Source organism: Ahaetulla prasina, chromosome 1 (assembly GCF_028640845.1).
Source record: "Ahaetulla prasina isolate Xishuangbanna chromosome 1, ASM2864084v1, whole genome shotgun sequence".
NCBI classification, from domain to species: Eukaryota; Metazoa; Chordata; class Lepidosauria; order Squamata; family Colubridae; genus Ahaetulla; species Ahaetulla prasina.
In genome coordinates, this window is record NC_080539.1 from 103,672,807 (window position 1) to 103,698,192 (window position 25,386).

Consider the following 25,386-nt stretch of genomic DNA (forward strand, 5'->3'; position numbering starts at 1 on the left):
TTCGGTTCTGGAAACCCTTCAGTATACGGATAGATTGATTTTTCCTAAATTTGCAGTTTGGCTGAACGAGATCAGGTCATTAGTTTGTTAACGAGAGGCAGACAGTGGCAATAGAGAAGCCTGCTAAAGTCCCTCACCTCTTCCCTCTCTATATGGTCCCCTGATGGGAAGGCTGGTTCTGACTATATCTTGGTAAGATCAAGAATTCTGTGAGCTTAGTATTTTGAACCACAGTAGATACTTTTCTTTCTTGTAATCAGGGCTTCCCTTCTTATTTCAGGAGTGTGGAGACACCAGTTGATTTGGCAGCAGAAAAAGGGGTTGGTCCATGGGGTCCAAAAGGATAAATGTATCTCATGTAAAACAATATGAATTCCTTCTACATGAATAATTCATTGATACAAGACCTGATTATGATTTCTAGATCCGTGATCTAAAAGACATTAGCTACATTTAGTAGGACAGCTCTAGATGCAATCTTCAAATTTAGAAGCATTGCACCTCAGAATAGTCTATACACTCTGCGGTAATAAATATACTTCTTTATGCATGTTTATATTCACAAATATTCAATCAATTTTAGAGAGGTAGAATTTAAAATGGATGGTATAGAATTTTCAGCAGAATCTTATGATTTGGCTTTCATTCATTTATGGTAAGGATAGCCCAAAAATCCTTAATAATACATACATACATACATTCTGGCAGTTATCCCCCGCCTCCCATCTCCTCCTCATTTAATTCAGCTCACATGAAATCCAGTATTTTCTTCTTTTGCACTATCTTAGGGGGGAAAAAAACTTTAGATTTTGTTTATGGCATTGAACATCTTGGAATAATTATATTAAGGCTTCAGAAGCATTTGTGGAGGAATCTGTAAATCTTATCTAGCTGACTTCTATGGATATAAACCTAGGATTTCCAGTATGAGATGTCTGCTTTATTGGTCCTGATCTGAAATTATGTACCCTGAAAAATGAAAATTCACTGAATCTAAGCATGAACCTGGTGCTTTTGTTCCATTAGAATGAGATAACATTTCCCCATTAAGCTTTTTTTTTAAATGAATGTATGAAAGCATTTGTTGGTCCATATTCCCACCACAAGGAATAAAAGACATACTGTAGATTCTTGTTTGGAATTTGTTACAGAATTACTCTTCAAGGACTTGGTAACTCTTCGTTTTCTACTAGATAATCTTTCTTTGCATAATTGGCCCCCCTAATTAACCTCCATATTCCAAGATAGGCATTCTTTAGTGAGTTTCTGTTAAGTTCTTCGGTACTACCATCTACTGGAAGAACAGCAGCTTTTCTTTCTTCTCCAGTGCTGCCCATCTCTTCTGTGCTGTGCTGTTTGTTTTCATCTGCTGACTCCTCCATTATTGGATCTCCAGATTCTGCCTCCTTAGGCAGCTCCTCCATTGAAAAGGGTGGTTGACCTCCCTCATAGTCTTTCTTCTCTTCTTCTCTAAGTTCCTCTTCCAGATCTTCATAATTACTCTGTTTCCTTGTTTCAATAAACTTGACCACACAATAGGTGATGGATCCTACAGTGTTTACTACCACGCCTGCTATGAACAGCTTTGTGGGTGCCACATCATTGAACGCTACCATCCCAACGGTGATGGTTGCAATGCTCTTCACAACACCAACAAAACTAGTGGTTACAGCTGAGTTGATGTAAGTGCAATGAAGGGTTGTAAAATTCATGGCACAGCCCAATAAGACACAGGCAAAAAAGATGAATGTCATGAGGGGATCTTTCCATCCTGGGAACGACCAGATATTGATGGCTTCCATGCTGACAAAGGCGAATAGGATGAGGAAAGGTGTGGCTGAAACGGCAATGGCATATTGGGCTGTCAGAGGCCCGTAGTCACTATCTGAACTCATCTTTTGAATCACAACCAAGTATCCTGCATGTACCAACACAGCCAGAACTCCGGTGACATACCCAATGGGATCACCAGTCAGGTCACCCGCACCTGCCAATTTTGAAAAGAAAGAGAGAGAAAAATTACATGCACTTGAAATATATTTCGTCATCATCATATGAACTACATCAATAGAAGATTAGTTTTGATGAGATATTAGTTACAAGCATTTTAGGATACATGGAATAAACTGCTAAGAAGAGCTATCATCAATTTACCGTACTGGGGAACTGTTTGGGAATAAACATATCTGGCCAATGTTGGGAAAAAGTTGAACTAGAAAAGTTTTGAATCAATCAGATAACCTTATATTCCTGTATTAATTTATGAATGTTCTACTTTCAGGCAACGTAAAACTTTTTCTTTCAGTGATTAAGTTCCAAACATCCTTAGTCAACAGAGCCAATGCAAAGACCAGTGATAATGGAAATGTTTGTTGAAAAGACCTATAGGATAACAAAACCATCTACTCTAATTCTACTTACTGACAACCATTCATCAAATTTATCTACCGATAACCTGAAATAAGGTACAGCATGAGTAAAGAGAATCTAAAATGAACAACCTGTCAGAATTAGACTGGTTCAAACTCAAAAATGAACCATCAATGATAGAAACCAGATTTTGAAGCTGAGTTCATTCTTAGACAGATAACTTAACCCTGCAGAGCTAATACCAATTAGGATTTATTTCTGAGTGATCAACTATGTATGGTTTAACAATGTTAGATTGAGGCATAGCAGTGACTGCCTGGATTGGGGTTATTATTGTGGATATTAATTTTTTGTATTTTACCTCAATTCAACTTTTGGGGATAATATTCTTAATGCATTGTTGGAAGCCCTGAATCAGGCAAAGCTAATCTGTACAAATTTCACAAGTATTGCTTAGGATCATCTTTAATTTTACTGCTGCAATGATTTGCAGGAAAATTCAACGTAGGAATGTTTGCATAATGAGGATTACTTTTTCTCTCTCATTTAATGGACGTGGTGTTATCCAATGGAACAGAATACTGTTCAGTATCCAGGTTAGATAAAGAGGAGAATTTCATCAACTTTCCAAAACTAAACTACAAAATTTACTGAAATAAGATGTAAAGACTATTCTCTCTTTTTTTAAGGAATTAAGTCAAATTTAAGACATACAATTTTCACTGTTGCTCTCAGTCAATAATAATAATTCAAATCCAATCATAATCAAACATCATTGCTTTAATATTAAACATTAAATACAATAGAACAATTTAATAAGAGGGAGTGATATTTTTAAAAAGCTGTTTAAAATCAATCAAAACTAACTATAAAATACCTAAGATAGCTGTAGTCATAATGGCTATAAAATGCTTTTCGTATCTGAGGCAGCATTTCTGAACACCAGCTGCTAAGAAATAACAAGAGAGGACTATTGGCCACATGTCCTATTTGTGATGGCCCCAGAAGCAGCTGGTTGGCTACTATGGAAACAGAATTGTGGACCAGATTGGCTCTTTGATCTGATCCAGCATGGCTATTATGTTCTTATGACTGTAATTAAGAATTAAAGCATAGGAGTGAGCAGAATTTTCTTCAAGTGGCAAGGTTTCCCACTCTTCATTCGGTCGGATTATCAAACTAGAGATACAGAATCAAAGTTAGAGGCAAAATCAGGACATTTTTTGCTATTGCTGTATAGGAAAAAAAAATTACAAAAAGACAGCACGGATAATCTCCGTAATACAAAGAGATGTTCGCAATTGTATCCGGAGATCTATTTCAAATAGTTCTTATTGCTGGATATTTCTAAGGAAGCATAGCATGACTATAGCAGTATATCTGTAGATAACACATACCCAAAAAATAATAATCCCTAAGCATAAAAAAGAGCTTCAAAAATGAAAATGTGTTTTGGATCTTTCCTTTTCTTATTATTTTTTTTAAATACAAATAAATTAAAACATCTAATGATGTTCTTTTAGAACAGTTGTGAAAACCATGCCACTGGGACCATGTAGACTCAATATTAATATTTACAAAGACCTTATATCACAGAAACGTATGTGAAAATGTAGTTGTCTACTATTGTTACTTCAAAACATAGTCAGATCTGTTTAGAGGGTGCATGTTTACAGTAGTTGGCTATTAATGATCAAATTTTCACAAATTTCCAGGCAAAACAAAAACCTTGTGTCCCCAGTAGAGAATAAATACGAACCCTCTTTTAATAATGATAACAATAACAAGTGGATGTCACTTAGAATGCTTGAACATTTTATTCATTTATACTCAGCTCAGACGTTTTTTATGTCAACCTGAAAGCAAAGGGCAATCAACCCAAGATTTTAACATTACTGTATATTTCAATCCCTCACCCCACTTGCTATAGTATACGCTCCAGAAACTCTGGTAACTCAATTATTGCTTCCTTCCTCCCTCCCTGCCCCCTTCTATTAAGGTGATGATAATAAGACTTTAATTATAGATTATAGAAGTAATGACACTGCTCAGGAGATCCATGATGCAGCTTTTCACAAGAGTTTCTTCTCATCTTTGGCAAGATCTTGTATGTGACAGAGGAAGTTAGGCAGCTGTAAGTAACAGGAGGCTGAAGAAGGGAAAAAGCAGAATTGGGGGGAAACCAGCTGGGCCACCACAAGTATCAACTCTTCTGTACAAAACTAACATCCATGAAGGATAAGAATCACCATAAGAATCCATAACTGTTACTGTTATATGGTGGGAAATATGGGAAAGTATATTTTGTTATGAGTTAAAAGTTGTTGTACCCACCAGTATATATTTTTGTTTGTTGATAAAGATACCTGTCAGTGCATGGTGGGGGGGTGGGGGTGGGGGTGGGGGGATAAACCAACATGTGACTGCTTCAGCCTTCATAAGCTGAAGTGTAAATGAGCATTTATCATAGGAGAAAAAGCACTTGAGAACCCCATAAACTTTAATTATTGGAAGAGAGAGGAAGTGTTAGGTTAGAGATGGACAGCTTCACACAGTGCCTTATTGCATTCTTAGCCAGGGTACATCTAAGGCCATAGAAGGAGGAAAGGCAGACTACTTTACCTTTAGGTTTGTGCACACAGCTGTTTATATTAAGCATCTATATTTGCCAGGAGCCAGTAACTGAATTGCCTACATACCTATCCCATGCATTTGGTTCACGTAGGTTTATGCCTTCTAATGTGTAGTGCAGCGCTTAGGAAGCAGCAGGTACCAGAAGACCTGAAGTCTTGCCAGCAGAATATGGGGGAGACCAAAACAAGATTCTGCTAATTGTATGTAGCTTTGGGAGAAGGCATGATGGGGAAAAGCAAAGGCTAGGACTTTGATGGTTTGTGCTTCATATCCCAAAGTAATGGTCAAAGCTTTAGAATGTGTAGAATGGAGGTTGTAAGGTGTGTGTAGGGAGGGGTGGAATTATGTGAGGGGGAAAAAGGGGCCAAAGCATGTGGAGTGGGAAGAGCACCTATCCTGGCAGGACTGGAAAAGAATTTAAAACAGCACACAAAAAGGACATCAGGATTGGAACTATAAGAAGACAGATTGGAAAATTAATGGGACGAGAAAAGAACAATACTTGTTCTTGAGCACAACTGTAAGACGGTTGGTCTAGAGTCCCATAGGAATGTAAAAATAAACCAGAGGAAACCTGGAAGGGGTAGGACATAACTGTTGGGAGCAGGGGAAGGGGAAAGCAAATGAAAACCCAAGAGGGAATTGTAGCACAGGTGGGGTGGTGGCGATAGTTTGAGCAGAGAGAGAGATGAGATGGAAGGTGAAGTGTGTGTGTGCCAAGGTTTTGGGTGGGAGCAAGTGTGAAAAGAATGACAGGAAGGGGGGATTATATGGAGGGGCAATAGTGAGGGGAGGGGGGGCAGGGCTGGGGAGAAGGGACAGAGCAGGGAAGACAAGGCTCCTGGTGCAAGGAAGGGGAGCTGGGCTGCGGAGGAGCCGCGTGGAGCCTCTTCTTCTGGCTCTCACTCACCTGCCAGAGCAGCCCCGCAGGTGGTGATAAGGACGGCCACCGACACCCCGAGGGAGGGGATGCCGTTCTTGAGCACCAGGACGCCGATGAGGAGGGTGACGAGGGGCAGGCAGCGCTTGAAGACCACGTACATGGGCAAGCTGAGCCCGCGCAGGGACCAGAGGGTGAGGCTGGACTGCAGCGTGGAGAGGAGCGTGGCCCCAGCGAAAGCGCGCCCCAGGCTGAAGCTGAAGGGCGGCATTTCGAGGGTGCCCCGCCGCCGCAGCACCTCCAGGCTGAGCGCCGCCGTGGAGCTGGTCAGGCACTGCAGCACCGTCAGAAAGGTGAAGTGGTAACGGTTGAGGAGAAACTTCAGCAGGATGTTGAGCGAGCCGGAGAAAACCCCGTGCGCCACCGCCACGGAGATGCCCAACGCGCGGCCCCGGCACAGCTGCATCCTGCCCACCAGGCACACACACCGGTTCCTAACCGCCCAAGCCGTCGGCGCTCTGCTCCCGCCTCTTCCAAGGACAGGAAAGAGCCGCGGTCCTTCTCCTGGCTGGGAGCCTCCGGGTTTGCCAGGGGTGCCTCCGCGCCTCAGCAGCCTCCGGAAAGAAGCAGAGACAACTTTGCCGGCAAGCCCCGAGCGCAGCCGCTTGACGGCGGAGGGGTAACAGGCGGTGATCAATCGCGGTGGGCGGCAGGAGGGGCAGGATCCGCTGGGAAATGTCTCCGCAGATTCGGCCACCGGCAGCCTACCAGATCCCCCAGCTGCTGTTGCTGACGCAGAGGGGGGCTGGGTGCCCCGGCACTTCCCATTACCTTAATGAAATGGGAACAATCGGAAGAGCGTTATTGGCCACGCTTCCCACTTGACCCGCTGAGATTCTTCTGGCTATTATGAATCATGGACCTGCTTTGTTCCTGGAAGAAAAAGGAAGGAGAGGAGGAGTGGAGCTTGAATTAAAAAAGGTCCGAGGGTGGGGCGATCCCCCCACATACACACCAATTTCCCCACGTGTTAAATAATATTTTGCTTTTAAATGCACAAACTCGACGGTTGCCTTGCCCTGTCTCGTCAGAACAACCACCCACTCACCCGGGTTCGCCCTCCGCCGCAGGAGCGCGGTTGCAAACAAAAGCGGAAACCGAGCTGCGAGACCCGGGTATCCTCGTGGATGCTTTTCCGCGCACAATTTGCTAATGGAATAGCCATCCGTCCTTATTAAATGAATTAGGGTTAGTGTCCTTATAACGGAAATGCAAATATCGATCCAGCCGAGTCTGGCCGGTTTTCTGCAAGCTAAAGAAACAGGTGCTTCGGAAGTAGCGGCGAGAGTTAACCCTTTGAGGGGAAGTGGCTGGATTAGGCGCGGGGCAGGCAAGACTAAGGAAGGTACTCAAAGCGCGCGAGAAGCAAATTTTACGCAAATCTTTTATGCATGTAGGGTATTCTCTCTCTCTCTCTCTCTCTCTCTCTCTCTCTAAATTACTCTTCGAAATAACTTCCCACTTCAAAGTGGGAAAGGGGAAAAAAAGAAAACACCGCTGCAAAGAGAATGAGCAAAGATTAGTTGCCCTTAAGTGATGGAAAGAGGTCGTATTTCAGAAGTAAAAGGAAGCGAATCACGGACAGGCGACGCTGCGGAGTCACTTACTTATAATTTACACGACTAGAATAGCCTCCTTCAGCAGCCATACTGGGAATTGTAGCCCGCTACTTCTAGATGAAGGTACCAGGTTGGGGAAAGGTTGGCCAAGCCACATGGAGCTCAGCACTCCAAGCCCAGACTCCACACCCACTGAACTGGAGACACGGTTCCACCACCAGCCGCCTAAGAGATGGCTTTGGAAATGGAGCCGCTTCCTCGACGAAGGGGCCCTGCCCGGGCCAAAGCCAACTCTTCTGGAACGAGGAGCTCGCGGGTGGACGCTGAATGGTTCTAGAAGCGTGGCTAAGGGCTTTTAGACGGTCAAAATCTTCCTCTGGCTTAAAAAAAAAGAAAAATCTTGCGCTTTTGTCACCCGTCTAACGGTTGCAAGCGCATTTCCTCGCCAACTATTTGGAATCCGGGAAGACCTTTCTCGTGGGCAACGCGCAGCCTGATCTTTCGCCCAGTATTGCGAAATACTGGTATTGCGCAGAAGGGGTTCGCTGCACAAGCAGATGGGGAGATCAAAGGTTAGTCTGGCCAGCCTAGCCTTAAGGCTTCCCGCAGCCCAACTTGCGCTTCCTCGGGGGAAGCTTGTAATTGAATAAGGCAAATGGCAACAGTCCCTTCGTCTTGCCTGTCCCCTAGCAACTGGTCTTGGAAGGGCTACCGAGGCTGCCTCTGACTGAACTTCATCACGATAGAGGAGCTTTTCTTTCAACTCCTTATGGTCCTATTTTCTTTGACAGCCAAGGCAGGGGTACATACCCCTCAGAAAACTTTCAAATCAGGGAGACAGTTGATCAAAGCAGCAGTTTTGGGGAAGAAACTGTAGGGCCAATCCGTACAGATTTATTGGTGAAACGACTTTTGGACACCAGCAGTGTGCTGGGCAAAGTCCAAAATGTTGTTCTATTCTGAGACCCATTTTTCCACCCCCTTCTGACACTCTCTGGTCTATTTTGTGCTACACAAAATAGTCTCCTTGGCAGAAGGCAGGAGTAGGTCTCTCTTGGTAAAGCTCTGAATGGCTTGCTTGCAGAGAGCCTTGGGTTGTACATCCCTGCCCAAGAGATGGATAGGTTTAAGGGCTGTGGGAAGACCCAGAGATAGCATTTAGGGCAGACTTAGATAGGATTATATATACAGACACATAAAACATATTATCTTTTTCCACAATAAAATTAGAAACAGTTGAAGAATCAAGGTGCACTTTGTTCTGGTGGTCCAGAGGTTACAGTTAACACCTAAGATGTGAAACTATGCAGGCTACATATTCCTCCCCCCCCCCCCATGATTGGTCCATTTTTTTCATTATTTGCCTATTCAAGAATTTAAAAGCAGTTGTGGAGAATAGAATGGCAGTGAAAGGAAGGGGGAAATGTTCATGTTCATCTAAATCAGTGTTTCTCAACCACAATAGCCTTAGGATGTGTGGACTTCAAGTCCCAGAATTCTCCAGCTAGCATGCTTGGATGGGGAATTCTGGGAGTTAAAGTCCACATATCTTAAAACTTGCTAAGGTTGAGAAACTCTGATCTAAATTAACACAGGTGGCAATCTAAACAAGAACCCCTAAAAGAACATAGCTCCTATAGATGCCAATGTACTTGTACAACCAACAAGTTCCTGTGCTGTACATGAGTTTTGAAGACTTTTTAAAAATAAAATATAAACCTGATGTCTAATAATGCTGCTTGGTTATTACATCCTAGAGGGATTCTTAGAAAAATGGTAAGATAAATACATCTCAGTGTTTATTTTGCATGGTACTTGTGTACCAAGGATGGTTGGTGACAGAGAGCATCCTAGGTTCTATATAGTTTGCTTTTTTATTTTTATGTTGTTTTTATCCCGCCTTTAATATTTTTTACAAAAAATTCTGGGTGGTGTGAATATATATAATACTCCTCCTTCCTCCTATTTTCTCCATAACAATCCTGTGAGGTGGGTTGGGCTAAGAGTGAGTGACTGGCCCAAGTTCACCCAGTTGGCTTTCATGCCGAAGTCTCCTGGTTTCTAGCCTGCTCTGTTCCTGCTGCCCTCAGATGATGTACCAGGATACTGTCTCATTGCCAACCCTATTTCTTGCCTTTGGTATGGTTTGGCTGACTCTCTGTATTGATACAGGTTCTGTCTCAGCAGCCAGGAAATACATAGCAGGAGAGCAGGCTAATGGCCTAATTTCAATTAGAAGGTACAGCAGAGGTTCTGCAAAAGGTGGCTCCAAAGCCAGGCGTAAATGTCACAAACTAGCATTTCCCAAACCATGGACCATGGTCCATTACCATTCCTTGTAAACAACAAAGCAATTAAGTGTGTGCCTATAAGCAATTACATATTCAAGCTGAGAACTCTTGGATAGAATCCATATGGATTTGACAATGGCGATTTATCGTAAGATCTAGAACTTCATCTCTTGCCATTGCTGTTTGCTTCAATTGCCCCTTTAAATGAATGAAAGAAAGAAAGAAAGAAAGAAAGTTATATGGCCTCAATTTGCTCTAGTTCTTTTTTAATCCCGTTTTTCTCCTATTGTGCTGCAGGTCATTTCATGCTTCTGATGTATTTACTGGAATTTAAAACTCAAATTGTTTTTAATTGTTTTATTTTAAATGACTTTCAAAATCTTATTAGCTATACCATTTTTGGGGGGATGGGGGCAGCCATTTGTATTTGCTTCCATTTATCTTGGCTAGCCTGGGAGAAATACCAAAAGCATTTTCTGGATATCATTTATGTCAGATTTTATAGCAATGTTGCAAACTATGAACTGGAGGCGTATATAACAGAAAGAAGATAACATCTTGAATGGAAACAGGACTCTATGATGTTAACAAAACCGTTGCCATTAAAATGCACTAAGAAACCAACTGAAAGGTCTGCTAATCTTTTTTTATTCTGAAATCTTGAATTTTATGGTGATTTTGAAGAAAGAAAATTAAACATATAGGGCATGGTGGTCAAAAAACCCTACTGTATATTCCTCCACTACTTTAGAATTGATTCAATAAAAGTCATAGGCATTAAAGATCTTTATTGGAGCTATAAGAAATGATCATTCTTTTAAAGCAATACTGACAAAATGCGAGACAAGGATTGCCATTGTCAATCAGTCAATCATTTATAATGGCCATAGACCATTATAGATTGCCAGTCATTTCCCACCATTGTTCCTTTGTAATTCTCCCCCCTCACATCTTAGAGTTAGACCTGCAACAGCCTATTACAGTCTAGTGATTCTAATCAATCAGCCTGCCAGCCGTGCCCTTTTACAGGAGGTCCAATTTTATCATCTCTCCAATCTGTATTCTGTATGTGACCCACAGATCAGAAATAGGAAAATTTCTGGGCAAATAATTTGGATTCCTAAGAGGAAACCAAATGTAGAGAAAATAGCATCTGCATTAAAGAGGGTTTTTTTTTTTTTACTTTCAGATAACAGAAGATGGATGCAACACTTTCCAGGCTGGACTCATTTCATCTTCAAAACAGTCCTCTACTGAATAGATATGCATAGGTCAAAAAAATCAAATCAAATAAAGAAAGAGGCATAAAGAAAATGCAGTCAGGTTTTGTCGGCACTACATCTTTCAGCACATACCGTATAAAGCTATCTACATAAAATCAATTTTTCCCTATTTCACCCCTTCACTGAATGAAGTCCTTTAGTGAATGCTGCTTTGGTATAAAAGATGTGGGTTGTATGTGAAATAGGTGGAATATTTTTGTATTTTTTCCAGAGCAAGGCACTTTGTGATTTCTCTACCCAAATCATTTCAATGCACTTAATAGTAGAACCGTGGATGGTGATTTTTTTTTTCTGTGAAAATTAATCAAAGAAGAAGTGACTAGCTAACAGAAAGAATTAAGAGGGAATTTAGAGCTTGATATTAACTTGTAAGCACAGCTGAGATTCCACTAAATACACAAGCATAAGTTTAAATTCCCACTTAATGATTAAGCTTAAACTGGAAAGGGGGGTGAGTGGGGGAGAGACTCATATAACTCTTGAGCTCCCTGGAGAAAAGTCAGGAAATACACATTCTAAATGTACTTGCTTGGTTGCCTGCCTCCCTTCGATGAATGGTAATCCTATAATAACTGGATGGCAGCAGGTTAGGGAAATGATAGGATCAGTAGACAGTGACATCCTGGAAGAAATCAAGCCAACGTGGGCCTTAAGTCTTACCAACAAATTGTTGAGCAAATATATTCTGGTGCACTACTAAGCAACGTTCATCCCCTGCAGGGAGCTTGAAATATGGAATTAACTGGATCATGGATTGTTAATTTAGGAGACCAAAATGCTATACCTTTGATCTTATAGATTGTTCAGTGAGTGTTCATAATGGTAAAATCTCATTTTAAGAATTAATCCTTTAAGAACAGTAACTTCAGTCTGTGTTCACAATAATTAAAAAAGCATACTGTGATAAACATTCTGAATAGTTCCATATAAATCTCACATTTTCATGGCATGTAGTGAGGAAAATATGAAATAGGATTATGGACCTACAGGGTTGACTTAAAAGACTATTTTTGAATTCTGCTGAAAGACCTGAAGATACTGCAGTAAAACCTTAAAAGCTGCAGCATTAAAAAAGAAAAAAAGAATGATGCTTGAAGAATTAAGAGTTGATTTTCTATAACTGGTGCTGAAGAAATATTTGTATTATGTTGCAAGATGTTTGTAGTATAATTTTTAAAATTGTTTGTTAAAGGACACATTTCATTTATTTAGTACCAGCAAATTTCTTATCGGATTTATTCATCATTGAAAGAGAACATAAAGCAGTTTATACCAAAAAAGTTGAAAATCAGGGTGGAGAGCTAATTAAATTTAAACACTTTCTTCTAGCTATAGAATGTAAAGAACAGATATTGCCAAGTTATTAAGTTACTTAGTCTACAGGGTTTAATCTTGCCATTTTTCTTTCCCAGTAATTTACTTTTCTTACAAACAATTTAGAGAACATTTCATTAGATCTATTTTCTGTAACATCTTGTTTATACAATGTTCCATGAGAAAGAGATAAAAGGAAGTGGTATTAATACTGGAACTAGGTAGTTATATTTGAGCATTATAATAGCTACAGGCAATAGTTCTATATTTCTATGCAATTTCTTGGCTGAAAAAATTTACAAGTGTTTGTGATGCTTCAGTCTCCTGCAATCTTTCTAAAAACACAAAAGCATTTTTATTTTTACATAAAATTGATAACACAGTAATCAAATTTTGGTTTTAAAGATCTGAAACTTTTCTCACAAAATTGTGCCTTTTTAATCCTTAGATGCATATTAACTATTTATAGAATTTTGTTTCTAGAAATACTTATATTTTATATATTCTTTACGATAATTATAAACAAGTATGCTGGATGCTTGTGGGTCAAAAAAGAATCAGCAATTAAACCAAATCTACAAAGAAATTGATAATTCTTTTTTCTCTCACTCCAAAAATATGAATTATTATTTGAAAACTAATATAGAAACTAAACCCCACCCCTCTATGTGATGTGCCATTGGGCAAAGGAGCATTCCTGAAAGGGTCAAGCAAAGATAAATAGTAATAGCAATAGTACTTAGACTTATATACTGCCTCACAGTGCTTTACAGCCCTAAGCAGTTTACAGTGTCAGCATATTGCCCCCGACAATCTGGGTTCTCATTTTACCGACCTCAGAAAGATGGAAAACCGAGTCAACCTTGAGCCGATGAGACTCGAACTGTTGGCATTCTGCAAAATTAGCCTGCAATACTGCATTCTAACCACTGCACCACAATAGTATATAGAAGTATATACCAAAAATATATCATTTCATCGGGGTCACCTAAGATCTGAAAGTCTACATAGTTGCTAAAAGTTGACACCAACTGATGGCATATAATCAATCAAAACTAAAAGCTGAACAAAGCAAGAACAAGTCTCAACAGCAGTTAAAATGTGTTGAAATTTGTACCTAGGAATGAAAGGTTATCAATTATAAGTATTCAAATTTTAAAATGTACATTTAAAGTATTTAAACAGCAAGCTATGTGATTTGCAGAAACTGAGCAACAAACTGCATCATATAGTGAAAAATCTTGTCTCAACATTAAGAGCACCAAAATCAAGTCTCACTGATCAATGCTACTATCTCGACAGACATAGATTCTCAGGTCTGCTCAACTCTGTTTATCTCTATTCCAGACAAACTGGCTATCCAGACAATTTCCCGTGAACTTTATTCAACATGGCTAATGAGCAGCATAAAAGGTTATTGCAGATGAAACTATATACAAAATTGACGCTACTGGTGGAGAGCAAAAAAAATAAAAGTTTATAACAGTGGTGAAATCTAAATTTCTTTCCTACCGGTTCTGTGGGCGTGGCTTGGTGGGACCTCATGTGATTGGATGGGCAGAAACTCACTAACAATATCCTGCTGGAGCAGGGTTGGACTAGATGACCTCCAGGTCCCTTCCAGCCCTGAATTATGCTCTGAAGCTGCGTCTAATGCCAGGTTTGCAGTCCTTCCTTCCTCTCCTTTTTTTTCTTTCCTTCCTTCCTTCCTTTCCTTTCCCTCCCTCCCTTCCTTCTTTCTCTCTCTCTCAAAAACGAATCTCCAACCTCCCGTTTTTTGCCTAGCAGGCTACATATTTGGCTGCTTTGGAATCTTGGGCTTCATTTCTTAATTTCTGATCAAGATGAAAACCAATTTTACTCCCACATTTCTATCAATTATATTTTTAATGGATATGGTTGGTGAAAACCAGACTGTATTAATATGGATACACACAAATACATTAAAGCTCATTGCCATACTTCACAAGTAGTACCACACATATGACTGGATTGAGCTTCAGAGAGTAATGCTTCCTTGTTAGGAGATGTTTGTTGACTTTCTACAACTTAGCATCTTCTAGTTGAGTTGTATTACACTTTCCACCATCTTTGGTAAGCTGGCTGAGGGAATCTGTATTGGTAAGATACACAACTAGATGATATCAGGTTGTCAGAAGCTGATCAGTATAAATGTTCACTTTATACATGGTACAAAAAAGAAAAATATGCAATGGATAACTTTTTCAAAATAGTTTAGTTGACTGTTATAAGACATACTGTGACAACATTAAATCAGTGCTAAGTTTGTTTTGTGGGGAGTTTAAATTATCTGTCATGGATTAATCAACTGAGTTTTGAAACAGATAACTTAGTTTTAATTATTCTCATTAGTAAATATGCACAATGTTTAACATCACATAAAAATTTATTTCTTTGTAACAAGTAAATAGTAAACATAGAAAGTAACTATACTATTTGGATAACTATGTTAATGGTACAACTGTTTTTTGTCTTAAGCATTTTGGCCTTTCCTTCTACTTTGTCTGGATTCTGGCCTTAAGGTCGTGTTCATTTTTCCTTCAGAAGTTGGTAATTTTATCTCAGTCATAGTTTAATTCAAAACAACAGAACCTAAAAACGTATTAAATTTGGTCAAGAAAATTAAAGAATTTGTCTTACAAACAAAAAGAAAGATAAAACTCAAGACTGTAAAACCATAAACTGTGAAAACTATGTCCCATATTATAATACATTATTGCACAGAAATTCCATAATGATATGCTGATACATTGTTTTATGATAAATTCTACATCTCAACAGTGAGAATACTTAAACTGCAATAAAATTTGTATTTTAAACTCTTATAAATATAAGGTACAGTTCCTATACTGTACCTAATATTTACAACAGGAATAGTGTTATAGTGCCCTCCAGATGTCTTGAAACACAATTTCCATTAACTCTTGACAATAATCATGCTATTTGGGACTGTTAAAAGCTATAGACCAAACCATTTGGAAGTTACTAGGTTGCCCGTTCATAATTTACACAATTGTATATTCTGTACATAGCATGTGATCATTTTGCTGATTCAGTCCAGGTTCTGTGGAAGATGTTCTATGAATCTGTCCTTAATCACGTTTGAAACTTTGACGCTCATATTAAAATCTATTATTGTTAGTAAGGCATAATAAGGCAGATGCCCAAGAAAAACAAAAATAATTTATTATAAATCAGTTCTTTGCAATTGAGAAATCTTTCTATGCAGGAACTACCAGTGAAGATGGATAATAGATCTTCACAGTTTCATCCCAAGCGCAGTCAGCCACCTATGGAGAACAAACACTATTTAGGACAAGAAATAATATGCGTTCAAAAATATTCATGTAATATAATTTATATATTTGCAGTGGTAACTTTGCCCCTGCAATACTACTAAGTATAAAGCCAACACACATAAAGTTTAAAACGATTTTGGATAAATAAATAACAAAATTGCATTCTAAATATTTTCATTTATGTCATTTAGATAAATATTTAAAACTAACTAAGTATTTAAATATTTAAAACTAAAACTAACTAACCACAAATAAACATAACATTACATTGTCAAGTGGTCCAAAACAGTTAAAAATGTAATTTAAGTTTTCCAGAAATTGATTTCATTACTTTTATAGAACATAATGATGATTTAATCATTTTTGTTACATTAGTAGACTTTTAAGTGTTTATAAATGTATTTAATAATGTTTTAAAATAAATAAAAACAAATAAAACTCTCAATTTATATTAAATTATTCCAAAGTAAATTAGAATTAGTTTCAGGAAAAATGCACTGCTTAAAAATACATTGTCTGGTAATGCAATTAAGCTTCTGTAGCAAAGCATTAGAACATAATAACAGCATACAAAGACATATATAACAACAAAAAGATGAGCATATAAATTAGCTTTTTAAAAAATCTTTGTAGTTAGATCAAGTTAATTATAACTTTAACTATCTATATGTGTCAAAAGATGTTTCAACATGTTAATTCAACATTAAAACCTGCAATAATTGTAGCCATACATTATATTACTCTAAACCCAAACTAGTCTCCCACTTTATTTACTACATTTTCAAAAGTACAAAACAAAGATTTTAGATTTTATTTTCACTGAACTATTTAATTAGTTGCAGTTTGCTGAGAAAAATGTTCAATATTAAAACATAAATAACAGTGTGATGCAGCCTATCTAGTTTTCTATTCATGATTTCTTTCCCCCAATCAACTGATAGCTCTATTATGATCACCCACAGTAGACTACATTTGCAAACAGCATATCTAGAGTTCACAAAACAAACATTCAATTGCCAAGAGGAAACAATAAATAAAATACCATCTGCAAAATCCCAGGGGACTTTTCACCTGAGATTGTCTTAATTAATGTCACATAGAAATTTCTGAATATTAAGTAATCATTATTTCAACCCATTATTTCAAAGCAAACACAATTTACACAAGGCAGACTGCTAAAAACCTCTTGCTTAATTCAGTCCAGATCTGTTACCGATAGTACATGAAAAAAATATAAATGTAACTAGGAAAAAAATAGCAAATGAAAGATAAATTACTGTGATAAATTATGATAATATTCTGTGAACTCTTGAAATGTAATCATCAACCAATCCCTAAAATATTGCTTTTTTTTCTGTTTAACTGTTTTGGAGACTAGAGAAAAGTCCCTGCAATTTTTCTGAAGAGGTTTGCCACTGCCTCCTTTCTTGGGCTAAGAAAAAATGACAGGTCCAAACTCACCCAATTGGCTTTGTGCCCAAGGCAGGGCCAGTACTCATGATTTCCTACTTTCCAACCTGATGCCTTAACCCAGTGGTGGGATTCAAGTAATTTAACAACCGGTTCTCTGCCCTAATGACTTCTTCCAACAACCTGTTTGCCAAATTGCTCAGGAAGTTAACAACCGGTTCTCCCGAAGTGGTGCGAACTGGCTGAATCCCACCACTGCCTTAACCCCCAACTATCTCTCATGGAAAATTGATTTGAAAGATCCCTAAAAGCTTTTATGTTATCCGTATAGCATGAAACCTGGATTCCACTCAGCATCTTTAAAGATGAATACACCATTTAATTTAAATTATGTTATTGGGTGTCCTAATTCAAACTTAGTGTTTGTCATTATATTAGCATATATTATTACATTCTGGAACTAATGTATTTGATAAACATATTTTTCCTTTTCCATGTGAAAGAAATACAGACTGATAGCTTCTGCTTCAAATAGTGAATTGGAGAATGAAATCAGGAGCAGAACATCAGACTTTGGAAAAACTTCCCTTAATTCTGAAAAATACTTGAGGACAACCGGAGCTATACAAACAAATACTTCTGGTACTGATGTTCATCAGCCATAAAATATGATTACACACTGTTTTCTGCTTTGCAGTCTATAGCTATTTTTCTTTGTCTGGTTAGAATAAATTAGATTACTTGAAATATGGATTGAGGATTCTGGGATTGTTTCAGATTCCTGTCTTAGGACTGTCAGTCATGATTTTACTCCTCCTCAGTCCTTGAATTTTAAATTAGTTATGTTTAATTTGTTTCATTTTGATGGAACTTATTTATGACTAACTTTAGCTAGCGGTGTTAATACTTGTGTAGTAAGGGCAAATGATGGTTCAGCAGGTTTACAAATATAATAAACTCAAAAAAACAAAACACAGTGGTTAGGTCACATAGGTATGTCCAAACAAATAGAAACAATAATATTTCTCATCCAATTTACTAATACAAAGGTTGGATCCCCTTCCATACACTGAGCCACAAATACTACGTATTTCAGCACCATTACTATATAACCTACTTTATCTACAAACCAGCCTTCAAGCCCTTCAGCAGGTAGGAAGGAACTGATTAGAAGACAGGCAATTCCAGTGAAGAGAGTAATTAAGCCATTATATGATTTAACTATGTGAATTTCTAAATAACATTCAGAATTTATAATTACTAATCAGCTGTTAAAAGGATTAAAAACTGATTAATAGATTGCTTATGTTTCAGAAATTGTGGTTTGCTTAACAAATTATTATGAATTAATTGACTTTGCATTGCATAATTACAATGCATCAGGGACTTTTTAACTGATCAGCATATTATACATGGGCTATCATAAATCTATTTTATTTCTATTTTTTTAAATTAGGTATCACAGGGACATGTTAAATTAAGCACCACTAGCTAAGTTTTTCAGAGCTTTCCACAGATACCTTCTTATATATTGTGATTCTATAAATTGCTTTTGTTTTGCTTCAAAGGCTGTTTAGTATATTTTTGCACACGTACCATAATGCAAATGCAGCCTTAGTTGTGAATGGAACCAATTTAACTAGATTTAAAAGTAATGTGAAAAGTGGCAAAATTACATCTTCAACTTTCTTGGGTTATAATTTCTACGTTTCTCTAAGACAATTGTCTGCTGAGAATATCAGCAGACATATATTTTAAATTATAGTTAAATTTTGACTTTTATGTATTTGTTTTAACCCACATTAAAGACTTGGGGAGCTGTACATTCCTCAGAGTAGAGCAGCCTATAAAGTCCTGCAGTTAAATAGAGTTGTAACTGAAATATACCCAGCACAACTGGAGCTCTTACTGTGTGTGTGCGCGTGTGTGTGTGTGTGTGTGTGTGTGTGTGTGTGTGTGTGTGTGTGGAGAGAGAGAGAGAGAGAGCGGGAGAAGGAGGGGGGAGGGAGAGGGAGAGGGAGAGATTTTTTCTCAAAGACTGCTGATGGCTTAACAACATGCATGAGTAATATCATTTTGACTTTATAAGTTTCTTTCTCAAATTGCCTCTTCATATAAAATAAACAAAAGCTTGCCCAAGGCTAAAAATGTTAAAGAGTCTAAACCCAATGAGATGTAGATGCATTAACTTTTTCCCTCACATCACTCACTGAACAAAAGCAGCAATGGGTATTACATTTAATGAGTATTACATATTTTGTAGTACTCTCTTTTATTTCATCTTTTTGCATTCCTGACTATGAAACAAAACAGTAAGAACCACAAACTAGTTAAATAGATAACACCTCTGTACATTTCCTGGAATAATTTCCCATCCTATTAAGTAAGACAATATAATAAATTAAAAAAGCCTACCAGTAAAAAGCTTCCAATAGTGTTACTTAAAGGAAAGTTCCTAGAGCAGTAGAAAGCAGAAGAGTGGCTGCTCACTTCGAGGCTGGATGTTACTACTACACAAAGAGATGCAGTACGCTTTGTCACAGAACCTTCAACCTTTGGAACAGGGAGTTCCAATCGCAGAACAGGTCACTGAGTTTCCCAGAAATGGTTAAATCCTGAAATATGCCATTCTAACAATGTTCAGAAGACAAGAGCCAACCCACTTCAAAGATGGACCACTTCCAAAATATTTGCAACAACCAAAATCAGAATAATATATATTTCAGGGTCAGAATGTTCCATGGCAGTGCATCAAATGAAATTCAAGTAAATGAGGGCAGATATGATATTGTTGCCATTACGGAAACTTGGTGGGATGAAACTGACAAATGGAACATACAGCTAGAGGGATATAAATTATTTAAAAGAAAGAGACCAAATAAAAGAGGAGGTGGAGTTGCACTATATATAAGAAATAACTACATCTCTACAGAAATAGAGCACAACAATGATGAAAATCATCTTGAATGTATTTGGCTCAATATAAAAGGGGTGAAAAACGATATTGCCATAGGTCTATACTATAAGCCACCCAACCAAACAGAGGAAGTAGATGAACTTTTTGCTAGTCAGCTAACTAAGGTATGTAGGAAGCACATCACAGTAGTAATGGGGGATTTTAACTACCCTGACATCAACTGGGAAACAAACTCTACACCAAGTGGAAGATCCAACAGGTTCCTAACAAATCTAGCAGACAACTTTGTTTCCCAAAAAACAGAGAAGGCAACAAGGGGATCAGCCATACTGGACTTAATTCTCACTAACAGAGATGAAATGATAGAAGGTGTTGAAGCTACAGGAACCTTGGGGGCAAGTGACCACGCAATATTGGAATTCGACATTAAGCAAATACAAGTAGTAGAACAAAGTCAAACTAGAGTCTTGGACTTTAAGAGAGCTAATTTCAATAAACTTAGAGAGAGCTTGAGAAGGATTTAATGGATGAGAATCCTCAGGGGGAAAACGACTCAAGAAGCTTGGGAAATTTTGAAAAGTGAGATTATAAAAGCGCAGTCTAGCACAATACCAATGAAGAAGAAAAATAATAGATCTCAAAAGAAACCAGCATGGATGCATAAAGAACTATATGACAAATTGAAAGACAAAAAGGACAAATATAAAAAGTGGAAAGAGGGGCAAATAACTAAAGCAGAATATCAGCAAATAGCCCGAGCCTGTAAAGATGAAGTGAGGAAAGCTAAGGCTCACAATGAACAAAGGCTAGCGACAAAAGTAAAAAATAACAAAAAAGCTTCTTCCAACATGTGAAAAACAAGAAAAAAGTCAAGGAAACAATTGGCCCATTGCTGGGAGAAAGTGGCAAGAAGGTGACAAGCAACAGGGAGAAAGCAGATCTACTTAACTCATATTTTGCATCTGTCTTTACACAAAAGGAAAAAACAATCCAACCTATCAAAAACAGCATTACAAAAAACAGATTAGAAACACAAGTTAAAATAGGGAAGAAAATGGTAAGTGAACACCTGTCTACCCTAGACGAGTTCAAATCACCAGGACCGGATGGATTACACCCCAAGGTTCTGAAGGAACTGGCAGACGTGATCTCAGAACCACTGAACTATATCTTTCAAAGATCCTGGAGCACAGGGGAGCTGCCAGAGGACTGGAAAAGAGCTGATGTAGTTCCCATCTTCAAAAAAGGGAAAAAAACAGATCCAGGAACTACAGACCTATCAGCCTGACCTCAATACCGGGGAAGATTCTGGAAAAGATAATCAAGCAACGAATCACCGAACACCTAGAAGCAAACAAAGCAATAACCAAAAGCCAACATGGGTTTGTCAAAAACAGATCATGCCAAACTAATCTTATTGCCTTCTTTGACAAAGTGACAAAATTAGTAGACCAGAGGAATGCTGTCGATATAATTTACTTGGACTTCAGTAAAGCATTTAATAAAGTAGACCATAACCTACTACTAGATAAAGTAGAAAAATGTGGGTTAGACAGAACCACTACCAGATGGATTCGTAACTGGCTGACCAACCGCACTCAACGTGTAGTCCTCAACGGAACTACATCCACATGGAGGGAAGTATGCAGTGGAGTACCCCAAGGCTCTGTTTTAGGCCCAGTACTCTTCAACATCTTCATCAATGACTTGGACGAGGGGATAGATGGGAACTCATCAAATTTGCAATTGACACCAAGCTGGCAAGAATAGCCAACACTCCAGAAGATAGGCTCAAGTTACAGAAAGATCTTGACAGACTTGAACATTGGGTGCTATCTAACAAAATGAAATTCAACAGTGAAAAAGTAAGGTTCTACATTTAGGCAAAAAACCCCAAAATCCACAGGTATCATATATGTGGTACCTTGCTCAATAGTAGTACCTGTGAGAGGGATCTTGGAGTCCTAGTGGATAACCATTTAGATATGAGCCAGCAGTGTGCAGCAGCTGCTAAAAAAGCCAACACAGTTCTGGGCTGCATAAACAGAGGGATAGAATCAAGATCACGTGAAGTGTTAGAGCCACTTTATAATGCCTTGGTAAGGCCACACTTGGAATATTGCATCCAGTTTTGGTCGCCACGATGTAAAAAAGATGTTGAGACTCTAGAAAGAGTGCAGAGAAGAGCAACAAAGATGATTAGGGGACTGGAGGCTAGAACATATGAAGAACGGTTGCTGGAACTGGGTATGTCTAGTTTAATAAAAAGAAGGACTAGGGGAGACATGATAGCAGTGTTCCAATATCTCAGGGGTTGCCACAAAGAAGAGGGAGTCGGACTGTTCTCCAAAGCACCTGAGGGTAGGACAAGAAGCAATGGGTGGAAACTGATTAAAGAAAGAAGCAACTTAGAACTAAGGAGAAATTTCCTGACCGTTAGAACAATTAATAAGTGGAACGATTTGCCTGCAGAAGTTATGAATGCTCCAACACTGGAAATTTTTAAGAAAATGTTGGATAACCATCTGACTGAGATGGTGTAGGGTTTCCTGCCTGGGCAGGGGGTTGGACTAGAAGGCCTCCAAGGTCCCTTCCAACTCTGATGTTATATTATATAAATGTACCTCTGTTACTGGGTTATGGCAACTGTCTGACAAATTTGTTTGCAACAAATGAATTAAGCTTCCCGTCCCTCCTCCAAAAACAAGGCATATGAACTAGGTAAGTATGCAGGCTAACGAAGACTATTCTCCTATGTTCAGTTTTAATTATGATGAAAATTCTTCCATTTTTGTTCATTAGTAAGGCTAGTTTCTATTAGCCAGTTAAGTAAGTAAGTAAGTAAGTAAGTAAGTTATTTATTTATTGATTGATTGATTGATTGATTGATTGATTGATTGATTGATTGATTGTTCAAATTTTTATACCGCCCTTCTCCAAAGACTCAGAGTACAGCATAGATAAAACACATATACAAAAAATTTAAAATACAATATATAAATTAAAAATCTAATTCCATGAGCTGAATATTTAAAATACGTAGATAAAATTATGGAATAGAATAACCCCACTAAAAACCCTCAATTAAATTTTATCATTAGACCAGCCCTGCTTGATGAAAGAAGAAAATCTTAAGCTCGCACTTAAAAGGTCCGAAGATCAGGGAGTAGACGTAGCCCCACGGGTAGTTCATTCCACAGGGCAGGGGCTCCCACAGAGAACGCTCTTCCCCTGGGGGCCACCAGCCGACATTGTTTGGCCGACGGCACCCTAAGGAGGCCGTCCCTGTGAGAGCGCACAGGTCGATGGGAGGCTACTGGTGGCAGCAGGTGGTCCCATAAATATCCCGGTCCCTTGCCATGGAGCGCTTTAAAGGTGATGACCAAAACCTTGAATTGCACCCGGAAGACCACCGGCAACCAATGCAGCCTGCGCAAGAGAGGTGTTACATGGGAGCTACGAGGTGCTCCCTCTATCCCCCGCGCGGCCGCATTTTGCACCAGTTGGAGCCTCCTGGTGCTCTTCAAAGGGAGCCCCATGCAGAGAGCATTGCAGTAATCCAGACAGGAAGTAACAAGGGCATGAGCGACTGTGCATAGAGAGTCCCAATCCAGGAAGGGGCGCAACTGGTGGATCAGGCGAACCTGATAAAAAGCTCCCCTGGCGACGGCCGTCAAATGATCTTCTAAAGACAGCTGTACATCCAGGAGAACCCCTAAATTGCGCACCGATTCCCTGGGGGCCAACGATTCACCCCCCACAGTCAGTGATGGAATTAGCTGACTGTGCCGGGACTCTGGTATCCACAGCCACTCCGTCTTGGATGGGTTGAGTCGAAGTCTGTTCGTCCCCATCCAGATCCGAACGGCCTCCAGGCACCGGGACATCACATCAACGGCTTTGTTGGGGTGGTTCGGGGTGGAGATGTACAGCTGAGTGTCATCAGCGTACAATTGACAACTCACCCCGAACCCACGGATGATCTCGCCCAGCAGCTTCATGTAGATGTTGAACAGGAGAGGCGAGAGAATCGACCCCTGTGGCACCCCACAATGAGGTGCCTAGCGGTCGACCTCTGCCCCCCTGCCAACACCGTCTGCAAGCGGTCAGAGAGGTAGGAGGAGAACTACCGAAAAACGCCCCCGACTCCCAAACCCCCCAACCGTCGCAGCAAGATACCATGGTCGATGGTATCAAAAGCCGCTGACAGATCTAATAGGACAAGGACAGAGGAACAACCCCTGTCCCGTGCCCTCCAGTTAGTTCCCCAATAGATCCTCAGTTGATTAATTAACTTATAATTTTACTTTGTTGGTCAAAGCCATTTCTAGTAGTATTGATGACCATCTTTGGGATAGAAAAAGGAGAAAATAAAAATCTGTTAGAGGTTGGTTGATATTTATTCGTTTTTTCAATGGAAAAAAATTAAGCAACTATAAACATGTCCTAAACTCATTGTATCTCTTTATATCTATTACATTTTGAATAGACATTCTTGTGGAACACATGTGACCAAGGGATGGCTACACTGAGAAAGAAAGGAAAGAGACGTAAGAAAAAAAACAAGATGAGGATGGGGTTAGGTGGAAAATAAACAGGATAGGGAAGAGAAGATAAAGATGTACAGAGAGAGATACTGAGTCCCTACAAGATATAACAGTGGTTTTTAACCTTGTTAACTTTAAAGTGTGCTGACTAGAGGAATTCTGGAATCTTCACATCTTTCAAGTTCACAAAGTTGAGAAAGATAGATTAAAAATATATAGTAAAGGTAAAGGTTCCCCCGCACATGCATGCTAGTTGTTTCCGGCTCTAGAGACAATGCTCATCTCCGTTTCTAAGCCGAAGAGCTAGCACTGTCTGAAGACGTCTCCGTGGTCATGTGGTCGGCGTGACTACATGATGAAGGCACATGGAGCAATGTTACCTTCCCACCAAAGTGTCCCCTATTTTTCTACTTGCATTCTTTACATGCTTTCGAACTGCTAGGTTGGCAGAAGCTGGGACAAATAACAGGAGCTCACTCCGTTACGCGGCACTAGGGATTCGAACCGCTGAACTGCCGACCTTCTGATGGACAAGCTCAGCATCTTAGCCACTGACCCAGGGGTGAAATCTAAAAATTTTCCCTACCGGTTCTGTGGGCGTGGCTTAATTGGTGGGCATGGCTTGGTGGTCAGTTGGCTTGGTGGGCGTGGCCAATAACAATAAATAATAAAAATAATAAACAAAGTATAAAAAAACAGTAAGAGGTACCAAAAATCAACTTTCACACTTTATACACACACAACACAACACAACACAACTGACTCACACACAATGTAAAAGCAGCTGCACTTCACACTTCA

General features: G+C 39.1%; 2 protein-coding genes across 2 annotated transcripts in view; both read right to left on the minus strand.

Annotated features, from left to right (window-relative positions):
- Window positions 1–1,077: 1,077 nt before the first annotated feature.
- SLC35D3 (solute carrier family 35 member D3) lies at window positions 1,078–6,978 on the minus strand. The gene is made up of 2 exons (XM_058163856.1): window positions 5,915–6,978; window positions 1,078–1,987 (listed from the first exon to the last, which is right to left on the minus strand). The coding sequence occupies exons 1-2, from the start codon at window positions 6,348–6,350 to the stop codon at window positions 1,161–1,163; spliced, it is 1,263 nt and encodes a 420-aa protein (XP_058019839.1). The 5' UTR covers window positions 6,351–6,978; the 3' UTR covers window positions 1,078–1,160.
- Window positions 6,979–14,774: 7,796 nt separating this feature from the next.
- PEX7 (peroxisomal biogenesis factor 7) overlaps window positions 14,775–25,386 on the minus strand; it is a 66,167-nt gene continuing 55,555 nt past the window's right edge. Inside the window, exon 10 of the mRNA XM_058170991.1 lies at window positions 14,775–15,702. Coding sequence (XP_058026974.1) covers window positions 15,634–15,702 — 69 coding nt within the window. The 3' untranslated portion in view covers window positions 14,775–15,633. The remainder of the gene's footprint in view (window positions 15,703–25,386) is intronic.

Coding starts and splice junctions, on each gene's coding strand:
- SLC35D3 (XM_058163856.1), bottom strand. CDS start 6,350: ATGCAGCTGTGCCGGGGCCGCGCGTTGGGCATCTCCGTGGCGGTGGCG. Junction 1,988..5,914: donor CTGCGGGGCTGCTCTGGCAG/GTGAGTGAGAGC, acceptor CAAAATTGGCAG/GTGCGGGTGACCTGACTGGT.